The sequence below is a fragment of the Lupinus angustifolius genome, chromosome LG08 (assembly GCF_001865875.1).
Source record: "Lupinus angustifolius cultivar Tanjil chromosome LG08, LupAngTanjil_v1.0, whole genome shotgun sequence".
NCBI classification, from domain to species: Eukaryota; Viridiplantae; Streptophyta; class Magnoliopsida; order Fabales; family Fabaceae; genus Lupinus; species Lupinus angustifolius.
This window is the reverse complement of record NC_032016.1, coordinates 7,960,960-7,980,446: the sequence shown is the minus strand read 5'-3', so window position 1 is coordinate 7,980,446 and position 19,487 is coordinate 7,960,960. Positions and strand designations below refer to the sequence as shown.

The 19,487-nt window shown below is 34.3% G+C and overlaps 4 protein-coding genes across 5 annotated transcripts; 2 read left to right on the top strand and 2 right to left on the bottom strand.

The window, feature by feature from the left end:
• Window positions 1,780–5,896, bottom strand: LOC109354475 (leukotriene A-4 hydrolase homolog). Its single transcript, XM_019596997.1, has 5 exons — window positions 5,170–5,896; window positions 4,464–4,784; window positions 3,489–3,722; window positions 2,894–3,220; window positions 1,780–2,218 (listed from the first exon to the last, which is right to left on the bottom strand). The coding sequence occupies exons 1-5, from the start codon at window positions 5,833–5,835 to the stop codon at window positions 1,922–1,924; spliced, it is 1,845 nt and encodes a 614-aa protein (XP_019452542.1). The 5' UTR covers window positions 5,836–5,896; the 3' UTR covers window positions 1,780–1,921.
• LOC109353324 (protein TONNEAU 1b-like) lies at window positions 8,500–11,133 on the top strand. The gene is made up of 8 exons (XM_019595550.1): window positions 8,500–8,669; window positions 8,779–8,911; window positions 9,349–9,437; window positions 9,545–9,664; window positions 10,308–10,441; window positions 10,548–10,573; window positions 10,653–10,809; window positions 10,933–11,133. The coding sequence occupies exons 1-8, from the start codon at window positions 8,583–8,585 to the stop codon at window positions 10,982–10,984; spliced, it is 798 nt and encodes a 265-aa protein (XP_019451095.1). The 5' UTR covers window positions 8,500–8,582; the 3' UTR covers window positions 10,985–11,133.
• LOC109354884 (protein IN2-1 homolog B-like) lies at window positions 12,630–15,875 on the top strand. Its single transcript, XM_019597677.1, has 10 exons — window positions 12,630–12,933; window positions 13,001–13,072; window positions 13,312–13,372; window positions 13,880–13,966; window positions 14,085–14,183; window positions 14,264–14,360; window positions 14,448–14,524; window positions 14,633–14,740; window positions 15,435–15,515; window positions 15,617–15,875. The coding sequence occupies exons 1-10, from the start codon at window positions 12,725–12,727 to the stop codon at window positions 15,626–15,628; spliced, it is 903 nt and encodes a 300-aa protein (XP_019453222.1). The 5' UTR covers window positions 12,630–12,724; the 3' UTR covers window positions 15,629–15,875.
• On the bottom strand, window positions 16,077–18,953 carry LOC109354885 (CDP-diacylglycerol--glycerol-3-phosphate 3-phosphatidyltransferase 2-like). 2 transcript variants are annotated; one of them, XM_019597680.1, is made up of 8 exons: window positions 18,540–18,953; window positions 18,299–18,396; window positions 18,145–18,195; window positions 17,807–17,920; window positions 17,070–17,126; window positions 16,898–16,983; window positions 16,537–16,681; window positions 16,077–16,318 (listed from the first exon to the last, which is right to left on the bottom strand). In XM_019597680.1, the coding sequence occupies exons 1-7, from the start codon at window positions 18,883–18,885 to the stop codon at window positions 16,561–16,563; spliced, it is 873 nt and encodes a 290-aa protein (XP_019453225.1). In that variant the 5' UTR covers window positions 18,886–18,953; the 3' UTR covers window positions 16,077–16,318; window positions 16,537–16,560. The 2 variants fall into 2 exon arrangements, with proteins under 2 accessions (XP_019453225.1, XP_019453223.1); XM_019597678.1 differs by lacking the exon at window positions 16,077–16,318 and having other exon boundaries at window positions 16,436–16,681.

Sequence of the window (19,487 nt, the reverse complement as noted above, 5' to 3'; positions counted from 1 at the left end):
TGACTTTTCAAAAAAATTAAATATAAATAAATGGTAGATAATATAACAATTGCGTATAAATTTTACACTGATAGTGGATAAATTTTATACTCATAAATAAGTCTAAATTTTAGGGGGGCAAAATATATAATTATAATTTATAAGGGTAAATAAAAATATAAAGAATCACACATGATAAAAATTTCAGCTATTTCATTTTCATTATAAATCACTAAGCAATTCATAAGAAATTCATCATTTATCTAACTACATAATTTGGTTTGTTTGTCTTCATTATTAAAAATCATTAGTAGTTGAACCATAATAGAATTTTTCAAACTTGTATCTACAACATTAGAAACAAAATTTTGAAATTGACATCTCATTTCCTATCCCTAGTTAATTAGAATGTTACTCTTATTTTTTTTTAAATTTCTTTTATTTATTTGTTAGTGTGTGATAGAAAAGAAGAATTGTTAAATACATGTAATTTTTGTACATATTATACTAGGGAGGCTTTCTTAATAATATCCTTAACAACAAATTTCTTGATTGGATATTCAATGTGTGTAATTCAATGTCACAATTGGCCCAATAATAAGTTGAAAAGTTAGGCATGGTATATGCTCATTAATAACAAATATAGTTGTTACTGTAGGCGTCCATTTTGAGAAATAAATTCTTTGAACACATTATCTAACTATTAATTGAGTTGTTGATACGATTTACATTTAGATTCAATATAATAAATGTGTGAACTCCTCAGTAATAAGACATTAAGGGAAGGTAGATTTTTTTTTTGTTTCAACATGAAAATTTACCCAAAGTTCCCATACCTATATCTATTTGGAAACTCTTTCAGTTAAGGTGCATGTTTTGACATTAACATAGATGATAGATAACATATGGGTCAAATTAAAGACAAATTCAATACCATTTCTAATAAGCCAAAATAAACACAATTCTTTAAGTAACTATTGTGTATTATTAATAATGTACCGGTCATCAAACTGGTTAGGCTACTAGTATAGTGGTATAGGAATTCAACCGGTGGTTTACTAATTAAACCGCGTACCAACAAATTTAGATATACATATATAATATATTAACATAAAAAACCAATAATTTTTTTTCATTTTTATTAACAAATTAATTTTAAATAAAAACCGGATGATATGACCAGTACGATTCAATTGAAAATCAACCAATATGACCGATTTTGACCATTATAATTGCATGACTATTATAATTATTATACCGTACCAGTATTAGGACCGGTTCACCGGTTGAACCGACTCATTCACCAATTGAACCAACGACACAGACCGATTTTTACAACACTAATCAATAGAGAGTTACAAAACATGTCTTGGATACTTAGGGAGAGGGAGGCCATGTAAGTAATTTATGTTATACTTAGAAAGGTTAGTAGTTCAAACCCTCTTTGTATTTGATGGGTGCTTTGATGCTCAATTTAATACAAATTTTTCTTATTGAAAAAAATAATCGAGATCATATAATAATTGTATAGTAATTTCTGAGATATGATAAAATGTGCACTTCAGCATATGATGTTTGAAAAACAATAATTTTACCATGGGCAATTGCTATTTTGCTTGATTTGCATTTTGTTTGCTTTTAAAAAGTTTGTTCACCTATATTCAAGTACTTGGTTTATAATTTTGATAGATGCTAGACAAATAACAATTAAATCTTAATAATTTACCCATGCAATGTAAGAAAGTAGTATAAACCAAACATGTTTATGCTGCAGGTGTGACAAGAAAACTAGTAAAACAGAGAGTAACAAACATTAGAAAGGAACAAACTCAGAAAGCAGAAAACAGTTTTACTAGCACATGTTCAAATGCAAAGATAGAAAAGAGTTTCACTTGCAGATGTTCAAATACAAAGACAGAAAACGTTATGGAAAACCTTCCATCTATAGATACTTGGCTAATATGGACTCAACAACACCTTGAGCAATTGGATGGTAACTCTCGCGAGCTTCCGAAAAGAGTGTTTTTGCAAATACCTTATCTTCTTCCTTTCCACTGCCTTTCACAAGAGCAGTGTAAAGTGGACGAAGATACTTCATCCTTCCAACTTCTTTCAAGGTTTTCTCCACTTCGCTATAGTAATCTTTGCATCCGCTTGATAGAGCCTGTTGGAGAAATGACACTTTTACCTCGTAGTCTTTTGATTCGGACAGCTTGTAGCGTGAATCCAAGGCTTTGATCTGCATGACATGTATTAGACAACTTTAAAAATAACTGTCCTAAGCACTAGTGTTAATACTTCTCATTTGTTTTTTTTCATCCTTTTCAAAGTGCTGATTTTTACAGCTTGGTGCACATTGAGCACTTATGGAAAAGATTTTTCGAGAAAGATAAATAACAGTACTGTGTGAAATAAGGTGCACTATCTTCATCTATTGTAATGGATGATTAATATTAGCAAATTGTCTTTATCCCACCAGAACAGAGAGCATGGACTATATAAGAACTTAAAATGGGAATTGGCAAGTTAAATTCATAACCGAGGGGCAAAAGGGCCAAGTACGGGGTATTAAGTTTTTAATACACGTATAGGCGACGGTTTTTACAACAAACAGTTGATTTGGTAATTTCGTTCAATTATGTGTATATTACAAAGAGAGACGCATAGTTGATAACATTTGTCCAAGTAGAAAGTACTTTTTGATTGTATCATAATAGTCATAAAGATAAATTGATTTTGTTTCTCAAAGCATGAATATAAAAAAAATATCAACCGATCTTCAATTATTTTAATGTATAAAGATAAATATTTTGTTAAATAAAATTGTGTCTATAACTTGCCCTAGCTGTTAAAAGTTTATGACTTTGTCAATGCAAAGAAGGAGTGAACAGAAAGACCACTAAAAGAGTATAACCTGAGAAACTTCAATCGATTTCGGCAAGTTGTCCAAGTAGAGCTCCCACTCCTGACCTTGCCAATCAGCAACTTCATCCTCCTTTGGCGTCCTCCCATTTACTGACTCATTTGCCAGCGATACAATCGTTTTATAAATACTGGACTCGGGTTCATAAGCATCAGGGGGGATGCCAGTACCTTCTGTCCATAGTACTAGATCAATCTGATTCTCTATTCCAGAGATGTTTGCTTTGAGGAAGTCAATGAATGTTTCAGTGTCAATCGATTTAAACTTGAATGTAGCAATATATTTCTTCAGAAATTCATCAAATGCAGGTCTCCCAACCTGTATACTCCATTAGAAAACAAACAGAAAAAATGTATACAATCCGAATGGACGAAGTTCAACTTTAATTCGTAAATGACAAAAACATGCATATGATTTTCAACCCAAAACAAGACGACCAAAAGAAACAAGTATGCAAAAGTATGAGCATAGTTTAACAACCATTACATTGACTAAATGCAGAGTCTCATTAAAACATAACAAGGTATCAGGAAAACGGCACAGAGAGAGTTTATTGCATATAAAACAAGTAAGCAACTCCATATACCTGTCGTTCAATGCGCCATAAGAACTGAAAACCTTTTTCATATGGAACTTGAGAATACACATCATCTGGGTCAATCCCTTCCTGGTTAGTTTTTAGCTTTGTAAACTCCAAGTTGTCCTTGAACCTCTCAATATCCTCATTTAAACCCCTCCAACCAATTCCAATATTCAATGCGGCTCTTTTCTCTCCTTGTACAGCTTCAACAATCCTCCGTTCTGCATATGTAGTGAAACCCTACAACAACAATCAAGAATAATTCATGATCACATGCATAGTTTTGCATGTAAAAACTGCAAACCAATTTAATTTACCAAGCAAAATTTTGATACTATGCACGAGAACCTTACTCTCTGGGTTAACTTCTTAAGAAAACCAAACTACATATGTTTTTAAACAACCAAAGCCATCAAGTAATAATGTCAAGCTTGATCTGCATGTAAACTGAAGGCATAAACAAAAACAAAATGTGAAGGTTTCTGCCCTTGGAAACAACAACCAAGCCTTTTCACACTAGCTGGGGTTAGGCGGTTAGCTACAAAGGGCAACCCTATGCATGAGGCTCCTACTAGTAGAGATTGAGGAGATGTACGCAACCTTACCAGGTATATTGATAAAAAACCATAGTTATTTGGTACATGGTTCTCTCTTGCGTAAGCAGTTCGTAACTTTTTACATTAATTTTATGAGACATTCTTCATGACGAACCCGGTGTGTGGTATGGTGAATTCAGTATTGTAAAGCAATACGTAGAGTAAATGAGAGAACTATGTAATTATGAAAAATAAAACACAATGTGAAATTGTCTATGGTGTGCTATGTAGCAAGGCTATACATAACCGATGCTAATGACAGATAAAAGGCAATGAACAACTAATATAAAACTTTGTCAAACCACCATTATATAGATAATAAACATGCCATGTTTGATACAAACATTAAATTTTAATATAATGAAAGAAATGAAATGCATTATACCTCATTCAACCAAAAATGATTATTGTTCTTGTTAGTGATCAAATTCCCAGTCCAACTATGAGCAAGCTCATGAGCCACCACCTGAGCACCAGTAGCATCCCCCTTAATCACAGTTGGTGTCAAGAACACCATCCTAGGATTCTCCATACCCCCGTAAGGAAAACTCGGTGGCAGCACCAATAAATCAAATCTCTCCCACTCATAATTCCCAAACAACTTCTCCCCTTCCCTTATCATATCCTCTGTCCCAGCAAACTCTCTAGCAGCTGAATCCAACACTGCTGGCACAGCTTCAGCATAAACCCTTGTCCTTGGCCCCACCTTTTGACACATAAATCACAACTAGTTAAGCATAAATTTTCACAACTCTTAAATATACTTAAAAAAAACATCTTATTTCTATAAATTTTGCATAATTGTCCTCAAAATAGGTGAAATCAGAACTACAAAAACTAGTATAAATACCTAAACTAGTAAATAAATAAATAGTTATAAAAAACACACAAAAGCACATTTGGTCCTAACAAATAAAAACCCCAAAATGGTCCAGAAGTAAAAAACATGAAGACAATTTGGTCCCTACAAAATGAAAAGCCCCAAATTTATTCCCAACAATATCAATTGCTGGCTAAATTAGTCCATGACATAAACTCTGTCCCAAAAACATAAGAATCAAACATAATAGTAAAAGAAATGATTAACATACCTCTCTATTCCCAAGCTCTCCAACTGCAAAAGCAAACAAATAAGGTGGCACTGGTTGCTCCATCACAAACTCCTCTACCACCCTCCCTTCTCCACACCAAGACTCTTTCCAAACAGGCAACAACCCGAAAACCTCATCACGATCCGGGGCGCGACGCTCCACGTGGCGCGCAGCCATAACAGCTGACAACTGTTCCGGAATATTCAACCGAGCAGAGTAACATATCCTAACAGCTGGCGAATCCTGACACGGGAACACAGACCTAGCATGAATAGCCTGACACTGAGTATACACAAAAGGGTGTGCTTTATTGAAAGTCTGAGGTGGGAGAAGCCATTGAAGTGCAGAGGAAGAAGGTGAGGTTGTGAAAGAGACAACGAATGTGGATTGGTTTGAGAGGGTTATGGAGAGTTGGGTACCCTTTATTGGGTCAGTGTTGGGGGAGAGTGTGAATGGGATTTGGGTTTGGGTTTGAGGGTGGAGAATGGAGTGGATGGTGAGTGAGCGTGTGTCGAGGGAAAAGGGACCAGAATGAGGGTCTTGAAGAGTGAAAAGTGCGGAGCCATGGATGGTGGAGGTGGTGAAATCGAAGAAGAGGGTGAGAGAGATGTGGGTGGTGGGTGGGTCAGTTGAATCGGTGAATGAGTGTGGATCAATGGGTGCCATTGATGAAGTGATGGAGAAGAACACAACAATGTTTTGTTTCTTTGTTATGGGAATGGGTGAGAAAGTGACACCGAAGGAGGGTCCTTTTATTATGTTTTCTTATTATCATTTTTTGAAACTTATGGTTAAGGTTGTCTTAAGTAATACATTTTTTATTCCTCTTAAGTAATATTTTGAGTTTGAGTCTTGTGGATGGAAAAAAATATTTGCTGAGATAGTTAATCTCACGTACTTATGAATGCTTCCGGCAGGATTTCCGTGGGAAACAAAAAAAACTATGATGCTTTGATTGTATTTTATGGGGGAATAAAACGTCAACCACGATTTGGTTCTACTTTAACAGATATGCTTATGCTGATTGGGTGAGGATTCAGTGTTAATTAGTGAAGAAGTCGGGTCTTATTGTTAAAACTAGTAATTCATTTCTATGGTGGGTAAAACTTTTTATCTCCAAAAAGACTCACATACTTCCAAAGGATTAATATTTTATCTATGGAACAAAAGAATATACTTAGTACTAAGAAAAAAAAACTACAAGCTCCTTTAATTTTTGTTTAATAATAACAACTTTCTTATTTAGTTTGCCAAAAAACTATAAACTGGCATTTTGGAACAATTGCTTGTGATTATTATATATTGGTAGTGGAATTCTTTAGATTCTCTTTGGGAGTGGAATTTTGGATGGGAAAGAAAGAAAATATAAAGTTTGTGAGTCGTGAAATATAGTTATGAGATGATTCTCAAACCTTCACTTTATGTTTTTCCCCAACAAATTTAACTCTCAAACAAACTTTTAGGCTATAAAATACATTTGTAAAATGATTTTCAAACCTTCTCTTTCTCTTTTTTCCCTCTAAAATCAAACTTCTAAACTAACTGTTAGTGTTTACTCTTTGGTGATATCAAAGGAAATTGTGTACGTGTGAAAATCAGTAGTAGTAGATATAAGTTAACCATTGATAAGCTTAAAACCATGTTTATTTTTTTGGGTACATAGGAAACTATGGTTTATTATTCATGCGAGAACTATTTCACTATACCTAATTATAATGTTTATTATGGATGAGAACTCCTTCACTAAATCTATTTATAATTATTATTATTGATGTGGGAACTATTTTATGAAACTTATTTATTATAGTTTACTGATCAAAAAACTTATTTATAGTTTGAAACTTTGAATAAGACATTGAATTACATGGGTTCTCATTCTTTTACTTGTATCTTAATTATGTCATATGTGCTATTCTATTGGTCTACTTCTAGTCATTCCTCAATATTACTAGAACCATTTCTTTTTATATTAAATGTGATAGTAGTCCATAACAATTTATTCAATTCATTTATTTTATGAGAGAATATATAATTCAAATTCCATATAACAGTTTCTTTAACCAGCAATAAAATATATATTTATTCTTCCATAATCTTCTCAACAACTTACAAATTAATGTCACGATTAGGGGTGTTCGCGGTCCATTTGGATCGGTTTTTAAGCAAAAAATCATCCGATCCAAACGTGTAATTAGTATGCGGTCCGGTCTGGTCCGGTCCATTTATATTAAGATGTCCGATCCAATCCGGTCCAAATATTATATGCGGTTTCGGTCCGGTTTGGATCGGTCTATTTTTTAGATATAAACATATAAATTCCTTCAATTTTAGCCTACAACACCAACAAGGTAGTAACCAGAACAATGAAGAAAAATTTGATTCTTTTAATAGCAAGATTAGAAACATCAATATTCATATTGTTACGACAGTTTATATTCATTTTTGCTGTGTTTAACTTATTGCTTAATGCTTATGTGATATATTTTAGTTAACTTAATAATATCGGTCTGGTCTGGGTCGGTCTGGATCCCAGACGTGAAACTGAAGACCGGACCGGACCGATCGGTCCTTAAAAAATAAATCCAATACGATCCAAATACATTCGGTTTTTGTGGTTTCGGTCTACTTTGGTTCGGTTTGCGGTTTTTGTTTTGGACCGGTCTGGATTTGAACACCCCTAGTCACGATTATCACCTCCTTTAAGTATTCAGTACATGACATATTTGTAAATTTTGTGGATGAGTAAATGCCATTGAAAGTTAAATACTTTATTGTATAACAATTATTTATATATTTGACATATTTATCATTATAACAAACATTACAACAACAACCAAAAGATCTTTTTTAATTTGCTATATAGACCGAATTGTGTCTTAATATTCTATCATAAATTATATTTAAATGTATCAACAATAGAGTAAGAGAACAGTTGTTTTTTTTTTTAAAATGATTTATGTATGCAATTTTCTAAGAAAACATTAATAAAATTAGGGTATGTGTTAAGAAAACGTTAATATAGTAGTGTAAAATCTTATTAGATCTCAGGAAGACTACAATATTAATCATTCGAACTACATTTATTAGGAGAGTTAGTCATAAGATGAGAGAATACCTTGATAATACGAAGGAAAAAAAAAATCGGGGAAAAAAACTACATTAATGAGGGTACTTATTAGTTATTAACCCAACTCATTAAAAAAACTACATTAATGAGGGGAAAAACATATGAAAAGAAATGTTTTAGTCGAAAAAGAGTTATATAGATGTTTGGTCTAATCTAAATCCAGAATTAAGCTTCTATGTGCCCCATTCTCACATTCCATTCCTTCATTTCTTGTTTCCATTAGAAGCTACAACACACCCATTGTTGTAATTGGAACAAAGAGAAAGAAAAAGTTTGAGTTTTTGAAATGGATGATTATACTCGAGAAATGATGGACCTTAAGACCCTCGTTACTCGCACTCTCGAGAAGAAAGGTGTTCTCGCCAAGATTCGTGTTTGTTCTCTTTCTCTCTCAACACCCTTTGTTTTGTTTTGTTTTAATTGGAAAACTATTCTATGTGGGTCCATCAATTTGTTTCAATTAGGGTTATTGTGTGTCTCAGGCTGAACTTAGAGCGAGTGTATTCGAAGCCATTGAAGAGGAAGATCGAGTAATTGAGAAAGATGAAGGTTTGCCTCCTGCATTGCTTGCTAGCTGTAATGATCGTGCTAAACATCTTCATGCTTCTCCTTCAGGTTATTACCTGTTTTTATTATTAGGACCCTTTATTTTGATTATCTAAAAATTTGATTTTTTGTTCTTAAATGTTTTTTGGTAGAAATGTTGGTGTGAGAAGCTTAAAAAAAACCAGCTTTTCAGTTTCAGTTTTCGTGTTCTTATTCTGAATGATAAAGCCCCACTAAGGAAGGTTATAAACGTTTCATATGATTTTGAATGAAAAATCCATTTTTTAAAAGAAAAAACTTTAACAAATGGGTTCAATTGGAATTTTGTGGAACCCTTGCCCCAATTTCTTATTCATCTCATCAAATTGCGGGGTGTTATCGAAAATTGTCTCAATACTCTACTCTTTATGTTTTAGGATTCTGTTGTTGACTCATTATTTTAGTTGAATCTATTATGCGCCTTATTTCAACCTGTATTTCATTAAGTTTTGGCATTTGCTGTGCAGGAAGACTACTTACTGCGCTGATTTGTGAATACCTAGACTGGGCGCAACTCAGCCATACACTCAAAGTGTATCTTCCAGAATGCAATTTGGTAATCGGTCATTTATTTATTTACTTTGCTATAGTCTTTCCGATGATATTGTGTCGTTCTGTTTAATTCTCGTTATGATCCTTTTGATTAGCTTTGTTCTCTTTCAGGAAAAAGATTCTTGGAAGGCTGAGTTGAAGGAATTTAGTAACAAAAATGGATATGATCTCAACAGGAATGGAGATAGCCCCCTACTTTTGGATGTACTTGAAGGATTCTTGAAGTTTGAGGTTTTTTAGTTACTTGCTTTCTTGATATCATACTTCCACACTTTATTGTGTTAATCATAACTTTAATGGTAGAGATAAATTTGAGACTCACAAAACTTCATATTCGGAGATTTCGGATGGGTAGCTAATGTAGCTAGGAGGTAATGATATAAAGGGCGGCCCATTGTACGGGCTCTTACCGAGTGGGTTTGAGGAGGTTAGATATATGCAGCCTTACCTCCATAGGCAGAGAGGCTGTTTCTAGGTTAGGCGTTAATAATATATTCCCTAAAATCATACTATAGTGACCATGAAACTTCTGTGCATAATTTGTATAGAAGAATAAAGGCTGCCTGTACTATTAAGTAATATGATCTTTTGGTGATTCAAAGAAACCATTGAGTTGTAGTGTGTATGTGGCTCGTGCACCCATGTGGCTGCAAGATAATGTGTAGAAAGAAAATTAAGAAACCTGGTCTTTGCTTTAATAGTACCAGTAGTTGCTACTTTCTATTGATATATTGGGGAAAATACCATTTGTTGTCTAGAACTTAATTGAAGAGTTCAAACCTGGTTGATCATTACTTGTGTGAAGCATAAATATCAGAACTGTTGCAAGTTTGTACCAACATTTGATATATTGCATTTGATTCATGCTTTGCAGAACTTATCACAAGCAAGGGCCAGCGGCAGGAGATTTACCACTTCAGGAACTGAGCCTTTGCCAAACTCAGAGTCCCGGAACATGCGAAGGCCTTCTTCATCATCTGTTGTTGGTGGCTTACCTCCACTAGGAAGGTGCATAACTAACACTTTTCCGTTATTTTACTTTTTCTCGTGCCTACCTCTTCTTTATGCCATATTATCATTCTCATGTGTTTTGTATGATGCACATTTGTTGCAGGGCTGTTCCTTCATCTCAGGGATCTGGTGGGTATTCCATGTCATTGGTTTTTAACGTACTTTATTTGTATGCTTGAAATATCCTAATTTGAACTCTGGTATTCAGATAGAAGAGGAGGATCCTCCACTTCTGCTTATAGGAAGGATGAGTACAATTGGCGATATGACAGTGATGAACTTCCTGACGAAGTAATTCATGCTTCAAATGCTATGGAAAATCTTCAACTGGACAGAAAAGCTCGAAATCTAACATCTTCTTGGCGGTTTGTTCTGATGCTTTTCTCTTTTTACTTATAGCATTTGGATTTTAGATTTTATCACCATCTCAATGACTGGCTTACACAATTCAAAGCACCAATATTTTCTGATCGGGTTTGTTACTGCAGACATGCTGGTGACGGAAGCAGTGAGGATGATGGCAGGGCTGATCACGTGTAGGGACATTGTTCGTAATACTGTAGTATGCCCATGTGTTTTAATGTGCATTCTGAAATTTCTGCCTCTAGTGATGATTGAAAGGGCCTAATTTTATGTAAGATCATTTAATTGCGATGTGATTTAGGCTTTCCGAGCTTTTTCTGTCCAAACTTTCCTTCTGGCTTATCTTTGAGAATTTATCTATTTAGTGTGTTGATAATTTTAGTCCATGATTGCAAAAATAAGCGACGAATGAGTGCCAAATATTTTTTTTCTGCATCTGCTGAAAAATGTTAGTGAAAGCTTTCAAGGTTTCCTTCCCATTTTACTTGGTCCTTAGGCAACATTCCTTTTTAGGCTCATTTGTTCTACTATACTGATTTGATGGTGCTAGGGGACAATTGAAGATTGAAGATCATGTGGACTTTGGATCTTTCCACTGTGGCTAGTGAGTAGGAATTCATATACTGCTACCTTTTCTTGGGTCCATGGCTAAGATAATTCTTATGAAGGTTAGGGCATAAGGGCAGGGAAATTAGGTGGCTGTGAACAAGTTCATGAATGGTGTTGTTTCTCATTGTTTTATTCCAATCTTCAAAGCAAATACAATGAATTTGGATCCTCTTCCATAGTTGATGAAGCTATGATCTCACACGTGGATGATGTATATTGGGAACTTTTTTATTTATACATCATAGATGATATCTTTTTTAAGGGGTGGTCTATGGGTCTTTTCGACTTTTAGTGTATGTTTGTGAGTTAAGTTTTGGATGGGAAACAATGGAAATGGAAGGCTTCAGAGTCATCTCACAAATGTATTTTGACTCTCAAATCTTTCATTTTCTTTTATTCCCCTCCGATAGGATCTCATTTCCACTCCAAATCAAACATCAAATTTCAATGAGTTGGAAAGTATTCCAATAATGTTACCCCTTTGCTTGTGAAGCCTGGTAACAGAAGAGGGGAACTTACAAAAAAACAACTTTTCTGAGAAAAAAATGAAGGATTAAATTTTTCACATCAATATCTTGTTTTTTAAAAATTTGATGCATAAATAGAAAACCATCCCATTTAGTAAACTTATATTGAGGATTACAATCATTTTATTGTTCTAATGCTTAATTTACTAGACAACAACATGAGGTATGGAGGAATTTAATGCAATAAATTTTTTTGTCAACATTCATGAATTATATGTATGTAATTTTGCTAATACAGAGTTGTAATATGTTTAAATGTAACGGCATAATTTTAACTAAATTTTCTCCTTTTCTTATTTCATGTTTTTGTCACTATTCTTTCTTACCCAATATTATTCAATTATAAAAATTTTATATGGCAAAGAGAAAAAGATGTATACACTGATAGTGTAAGAGTTTTTTACACTGTCACTATATTATCTACCTTCATTTTCAATTATGTTTGACTTTTCAAAAAAAAGTAATCCAAATGAATGGTGAATAATGCACTGGTGGGTGGTGTATAATTCTTTACTTTTCAAAGATGTTAGTTTACTAGTTTAAGACCCACTAAATTTTACTCTTGGAACGACATGCTCGAAAGTAATTATAATTAGTTCCTTAACAAAAACAAAAAAGATACAAACAAATATTGAATCATAGACATGCCCAACGGGTGATTGAGATAATGCCACATAATCATATAGCACTTACACGAACATCAACAAAACATTGAAACCTTTGAATCTGAAAATAAGCGAGCTTCATCTCCATTAATTAACAAAGAAGAAGACCCAAGAGTATGGCTATACCCAACAATCATGTGTTTTCAGGATTGAGTACAAGGAGAGAGCTTTGTGTGCATTCTCTTCCTGCAAATGTCTTTAAACACAGTGCCATCAAATTCTCAAAATTGGCCCACCACTCACTTAACCTTCAGCTTCCAATAATTAACAGAAAAACCAGATTCTGTGGGGTGTCTTTCAATGTAACAAGAGCTAAAGTAACTAGGTATGTATCTTTCTTTTTGTTATTTTGGGTTTTTAACTTTGTTTTGATGTCTCTATGTGTTGTGAAGTGTGCAAGAAGTTCTTCCACCACCACTTACTTCCACTTCACCCCCACCTTCATTGTTTGATGGAACCACAAGGTTAGTCCCTTTTCCCAGGAAAAAAATATGTTTTTTATTAATTGTGATGTGTTTCAAAGGGGTTATTGTGTATTCACTCTATATGTTTGTTTCATTGCTTAAACAAATACAATACAACAACAACCAATCTTTTACTAAGGTCGGCTATATGGATTGAACAACGTCATAATGCTCTACTATTGCTTGTATGAATACGATGCCTTAAGTTCATTTGTATGTTTGGCATGTGGCTGCTTCAGGTTGTATATCTCCTACAAATGCCCGTATGCGCAGCGTGTATGGATCGCTCGTAACTGTAAGGTTGTTAAGAAGATCCTGCCCTTATCTTGGTTCAAATGGTTCTTGCTTTCTTTTCTGTGTGTCTTGAGTCTTAATTGTTTGGCACAATGGGTTACTTGGTTAACTTAGAAACACTTGGATTAGTTTAAGGGTTATGAGTATCATTATTTGTACATCAAAATGGAACACACATTATATTTAAACTTAACACATTAGTGTATTTACCTTTTCTTTTTGTATCTCTCCTAGCCATTGTATGATGTCTAGCCCTTGATGCTAAAAAAGGGTTTAGTTCAAAGTTTTTCACTTTTTATATAATTCCACCTTTTAAACCGAAATAGAATATACAAATTTATGTGGAAGAATATACTGGAGTAGTGGAGTAGTTAATGGGTATTGGTTGATTATCATATCATGAATTTGTATATTGTTAACTGATTCAAAAAGTAGTATGAAAAATGACATGAGATGGTTGTTTATCTTGGGATAGTAACAGCATCTTTATCCTCTGGTATTTGTTGGAAGCAGGGAGTGCAGGACAAGATACAATTGGTTCCTATTGATCTACAAGATAGGCCTTCATGGTATAAGGAGAAAGTTTACCCATCCAACAAGGTCATTTGATACTTACCCTTTGTGCCAAAAACAAAACAGTCATGATCTTATATATGTGCTGTGTAAAATTCACTTTACTATACCTCATAGTGTTGTTTTGATGTCTCTCTTAGTCCAGGTTCCATCTTTGGAACACAATAATGAAGTTAGAGGAGAAAGTCTTGATCTGATTAAATATATAGACACTCATTTTGAAGGACCCTCCCTTTTCCCTAGTGTAAGATAGAATCTTTTTTAATTTGTTTTTGCTTTTGATATTTATTTTCTAGTCCAAAAAGGTTACTGTGTTGGAAACAGGGTCTGGCTAAAGAGTTTGCAGAAGAGTTGCTATCTTACACTGATACCTTTTACAAGACTGTTGTTTCTTCATTTAAAGGAGAGGAAACTGAAGCTGGTAACATGACATTTGCTTTCTTAATTTAGTATTTTTGCATTCTTAAAATACAAACTGTTCAAACATGATATGGTCCCTATATATTAGGCACTGCATTTGATTACATAGAAACTGCTCTCTCTAAATATGATGATGGACCTTTCTTCCTTGGCCAATTCAGTCTAGTAAGTATACTTACCTTCTATTTGCAGTAATTAAAATACTTGGTGTGTTCTTGCCCATCTTCACACTGATTTGAACTAATTTATCAATATATTTTATGTAAACTTCAGGTGGATATAGCATATGCACCATTCATTGAAAGGTTTCAACCATTTCTGATGGATGTGAAAAATTATGATATAAAATTGGGCAGACCTAAACTGGCAGCATGGATTGAGGTAGATCTTACAATCAAATTCCTCTCTGTTTATTTAATTAAGCATGAATGTCTACTTGTGTTATGCTTGTCATCATTATTTAGGGTATCCTTTTCATTCTATGGGAAATGAAATCATTTGTTTTGTCTAGTGGTGTAAGGTCCCATTAGATTCTCAAAATGATCAAAATATCAAATGTTTGATTTTTGAGAATGATACTTGTTGGGAGGGGCAGTCACCCCTCAAAAGAGATTAATTCGTACCCATAGGGTGAGGGGATACTCTTGGTAGTACCCAAAAATCCTCTAAATGAAAATAACAGCCTTAAATGGGTCTTTCTAGCTCAACTCTGATTCCTCTTGATCCAATTTGACTTCTAGACTTCCAGCCAGAGTATTCCACAAGAAAAAATAATTTGACCCTGCAAAATCTTGTCATTTTATGCTCATTATTGAAAATATGTAGAGTGATTTTATGCTCATTCATGAAAACACATGAAGAGATGATTTTATGCTCACTAGACTCTGCCAGTTGCATCTGGGTCATTTTATGGTTACAGATTTTAACCTATAGTTCTAGACATCCATGCTGTGATATATCAAGTACCTCTTGATCTGCACCAGGGATCACTGTGCTTGAACACATCTTCTAAGTATTGCATAAACTTGCATTCTGACCATTAATTTCAAGAATTAATGTTGCGCTGCTGATGCAGGGAATAAACAACATTGATGGCTACAGAATAACCCGCTCAGATCCCAAGGAGCTTGTTGAAAGCTGCAAGAAACGCTTCTTGGTATCCTAAGACTCAATTCTACTTAACTCCTAAATTCTCTGAACTTCCAATTCCAAGGCCACTAAATTGCTGTGTTTTCCTTGAACCATTCATGTCTATAGGCCAAGCCATGAATCCAATCTTTGGAGTCAGTGTTCAACAACTCCCCACACAAGTCAAGAGCCTCGAGATTGATAAGAAATTCAGCATGCACTATCATCATAAAGTTGTTTCTTTCAATAAATATGACCAAACCCACTCCAACGGTTATGGCTTAATGTAACATGGTGAATCAATGATGGGAACATGTGAAGATGACTGTGGTGAACTGTAATATCTTTAACCATCATTTTTATAACTGGGTTACCAAGGCAGCGCCAAGAAAATTGCTTGAGTATTTCTAGTAGTTAAAATCATCCAAAACCGGTTTACGAAAAAATATGGGATCCTAAATCATGCTCAATCAACTCCTTTTTGCTCACCATAGATACAAGCCAGGTAAAAAGGCAATGCACTTTAATCTTGTGCAAGGAATGAGATTTAGAATAAGGGTTATGTTAACCTTAACCCAAAGATAGGAACTTAAATAAAAGTGAATACATTGAGATTAATAAAGTATACATTGGGAAGCTAAGTCCATAGTTCTCAAATAATGTACTCGCAACTTCCCTATGGCAAGTATACTTCATTAGGATTCTTATCTCCAACCCTTAACATTTTCCTTTTGTTAAATATATTACTAGGTTATGACCATAACAAAAGTAATTGCGAAATTTAACTTCTCTGTTACAATAAATACTCTTGTGAATTCTTTAGAGACTCCAAATGACAATTTTAAACCATGGATTGGCCTATCATCTTTTGCCCTCACCACAACGACAAAAAAAGGGTGCAGGTAATTAAGGGGCATGAGAAAATAGCAATGGCAATGTGTGGAGTTAACATTGCAATGAATAAAAATTACATTTATATGCCACAAAAATGCACCTCCCTTTTGCGTGACATCGGTAACAAAACTGTTTAAGCAATGTTCGCGAGAATCGAACCCACAAAAGAAGCATCAAGACTACCTCCGCATCACCTTCCATATGTTCCTCATATATACAACCAACGACCATATCGCAAGCCCGGCTGAAGTATAAAGCAAACCAACACCGGAGCCTACAACAATGGCAGCTCCTCCATGACTGAATAAAAATCAGACAGACAAAACCCATAAGATTACGTGTTACTATTTTCATATTGGATGGCTGAAATTATTTTGAAGTGAACAAGATCAATGATTAATATACAAACTTTTTTTCTAGTAAAGTATAAGATTAGGTGTTACATATCTAAATAAACTTATTGAGAAATGGATCTTTCATATTAGAGCATCTCCAAAATGGGAAAAAAACAAATACCTCCAGTCCCGAGTAGCAAGGAGGAGTGTTAATGCTGCCATCTGTGTGGCGGTTTTCCACTTCCCCAAGTTATTTACAGCAACAGCCTATTATTTAAAGTTCCACAATATAAGCTCAAAACTATTTAGAAATACCAAGCAACTGATTCAAGTGTAAAGGAGGTCAAACAAACCTCTAAAAGCTTACTATCCTGGGAAGCAGCCCATTCCCTGACCGCAGACATTGTTATCTGTTTTACAAGTTACGAGATTAAAAGTTTAAAACTGTAAGACATCTGAAAAACGAAAGACAGGTGAAACATAAATTTGAATCTCAGTTAAATAAATAAGCATTGGTGGTTTTGGTTAATGATGCATCATCAAGAAGCTTAAAGTTCTTACAATCCTTAACCTACCATGGCAAGAAAATGATGGACATAATTAGACATTACTGGTTCCATCCTGGGTAGCTATAGGTAAGTTATAGCGAGTCGTAAAATGTGTGCGAAACCACTACAGGAGATCAACAACTTCAATTCCCTTATCCGACAAACATGATCACAATAATCATCTATAATAGTACATTGGAATTGCATGGTTTTCTGGGGAAAAATGATTATCTAACATAACCTTTAAGGCTTGGTTGTTATTGTAATCTTATGTCTTGTGTAGCACTATTTATAAAATACACTAAATATTCGAGATAACTCCTTATGTTTTTTCCTGTTCCGACAACTAGCAAATGCTACCGCCTACCTTAACAGTTCCTATTCCACAACAATTGCAACAAATTTCAGCAACTGTTTTGGTATACTAAGATTAAATTGTGAAACCTAAAACCGACTCCTTTGCTAGGTTTGCTGTAAACAAAAGCATTTTAAGTAATGCATGGCTTACAAATTGTGGATGCAAATCATTAAGTGAGCATTACCTCTCTACCAATTATGGTAATTGCAGGTACGGTTAGTAGCCATGGAGCTTGTCCAAACACAGCAACATCCAAAGGTCTAGTACATAACAAAATCAATGTAGCAGCCACCATAAGCTGCATTCGGTAAAAATTAGTTTACATTCACACAAAAAACAACAAGGTGATTGTCACTTGTTGTTAAGAGAAGCTTATATGCAATTATGCATCAACTACAACGACAACCAACTAAGCATTTTCCCACTAGGTGGGTCGACTCGAATCAAACAAGTCATAATATTCTATTGAGAGAATCATATGCATCAAGCAATTGTTCAAATATAGAGGTTATCACGAAATACCTTGTCAGCTACTGGATCTAAAAAAGCACCAAATGACGATTTTAACTTCATCTGCATTGCCAACATATAAAACGACATAAGTTAAACAACTAAAATTTTAAAATCCTTTGAAATTTCAGGCTTAATTTTCGAAGGAGTATGCGAAATTGAGTACCTTGCGAGCAATATAACCATCAAGCCAATCAGTAACTGCAGCCGCAATGAAAATCGTTGTAGTAGCAGCTGTTCCACGCCAACCATCAACATAGAAAGCTACACATAAAAAAAAAAGATAAATAGATAGAAGAGGCTAATAACTGTTTTTCCGATGTGGGAGCCTCGTGCACTGGTCCGCGCCGAGTAAGATAATAAAAAATGCATAGAAAACAAGGAAATTAAAAAAGTTCGGAGCGTACTTGTAACGAGGAGAGGGACAGCAGCAACACGAGTTAGGGTCAATATGGTGGGTAAGGTAAGCAAATTGGAAGGGTCATTCTCATTCTCATCTTCCTCAGTAAGAGAGGGAGAGGGGTTATTTGTAGCATTTGAATTTGGTTTATTGTTGGATGAGAAAGAAAGGGGTTTAGGAATTGGGAAGCGTAGAATATTGTTATTGCTGTTGTTATTAATTGAAGATTGGGGAAGAGTGTAGGCGCACGGTGTTATCCTGCGCCCAATTTGGTGGTGAAGGTGTGTGGTTGTGGTTGTGGCGGCGCGGACGTAGATAGAGGCGGTTGCGGTTAGTTTAAGGGCTGACATCATAACAATCACCGCCCTTTGTTTCTTAGCTCCGATCACGGGATTGAGCAGGCTGGTCCAAAAAATAAAACACAAGGGGCCATTTTTATTTTAAAGGATTTTTTTTATTGGATTAGAGTGTCTTTTTATTTTAAAAGGATTTTTTATTCAATTATTGTCTCTTTATTTCAAAAGGATTTTTTTATAAGCAAAGAAAATAATATAAAGATGAAGAAAAATTATGAAAGTAAGTGGTATTTTGTCGACTGAATTTCCTATTTAACAATGAATAAATTGGGTGTCGGCGAAGAAATTAAGCAAGTGGCGGGCACCATAATCTTCGGGTGACAAAAGGAGAAAAATAATTTACCAATTTACATTAAAAAAACAACTTAAATAACCTATTTAAAGCATTAATTAACGAATCACATAAAAATAGAAAATCTCCTCTTATAAATCATGATTTTTAAATCCTGAAATTGACTATCTCATTTTTAATGTAAAATTTGTCATAAATTCAGTAACTAACATGGAAAATCATAAGGCCTTTGTTAAATAAATAGAAAATATGTATTTTTCTTGAGAAATATATTTACCTAACTAGTAGTAAAGCGAATAGTAAATTT

What these genes read in the sequence shown, in the direction of transcription:
- LOC109354475 (XM_019596997.1), bottom strand. Translation starts at nt 5,835, where the DNA reads ATGGCACCCATTGATCCACACTCATTCACCGATTCAACTGACCCACCC. An exon ending in GAGAGCTTGGGAATAGAGAG is followed by an intron (nt 4,785 to 5,169) that starts GTATGTTAATCA and finishes ATGTGTCAAAAG; the next exon opens with GTGGGGCCAAGGACAAGGGT. An exon ending in AATCGATTGAAGTTTCTCAG is followed by an intron (nt 2,219 to 2,893) that starts GTTATACTCTTT and finishes CATGTCATGCAG; the next exon opens with ATCAAAGCCTTGGATTCACG.
- LOC109353324 (XM_019595550.1), top strand. Translation starts at nt 8,583, where the DNA reads ATGGATGATTATACTCGAGAAATGATGGACCTTAAGACCCTCGTTACT. An exon ending in TCCTTCATCTCAGGGATCTG is followed by an intron (nt 10,574 to 10,652) that starts GTGGGTATTCCA and finishes TCTGGTATTCAG; the next exon opens with ATAGAAGAGGAGGATCCTCC. An exon ending in AATCTAACATCTTCTTGGCG is followed by an intron (nt 10,810 to 10,932) that starts GTTTGTTCTGAT and finishes TTGTTACTGCAG; the next exon opens with ACATGCTGGTGACGGAAGCA.
- LOC109354884 (XM_019597677.1), top strand. Translation starts at nt 12,725, where the DNA reads ATGGCTATACCCAACAATCATGTGTTTTCAGGATTGAGTACAAGGAGA. An exon ending in GGATCGCTCGTAACTGTAAG is followed by an intron (nt 13,373 to 13,879) that starts GTTGTTAAGAAG and finishes TGTTGGAAGCAG; the next exon opens with GGAGTGCAGGACAAGATACA. An exon ending in AAGTTTACCCATCCAACAAG is followed by an intron (nt 13,967 to 14,084) that starts GTCATTTGATAC and finishes CTCTTAGTCCAG; the next exon opens with GTTCCATCTTTGGAACACAA.
- LOC109354885 (XM_019597680.1), bottom strand. Translation starts at nt 18,885, where the DNA reads ATGATGTCAGCCCTTAAACTAACCGCAACCGCCTCTATCTACGTCCGC. An exon ending in TGTCCCTCTCCTCGTTACAA is followed by an intron (nt 18,397 to 18,539) that starts GTACGCTCCGAA and finishes TTTTATGTGTAG; the next exon opens with CTTTCTATGTTGATGGTTGG. An exon ending in CTTGCTACTCGGGACTGGAG is followed by an intron (nt 16,682 to 16,897) that starts GTATTTGTTTTT and finishes ATTTTTATTCAG; the next exon opens with TCATGGAGGAGCTGCCATTG.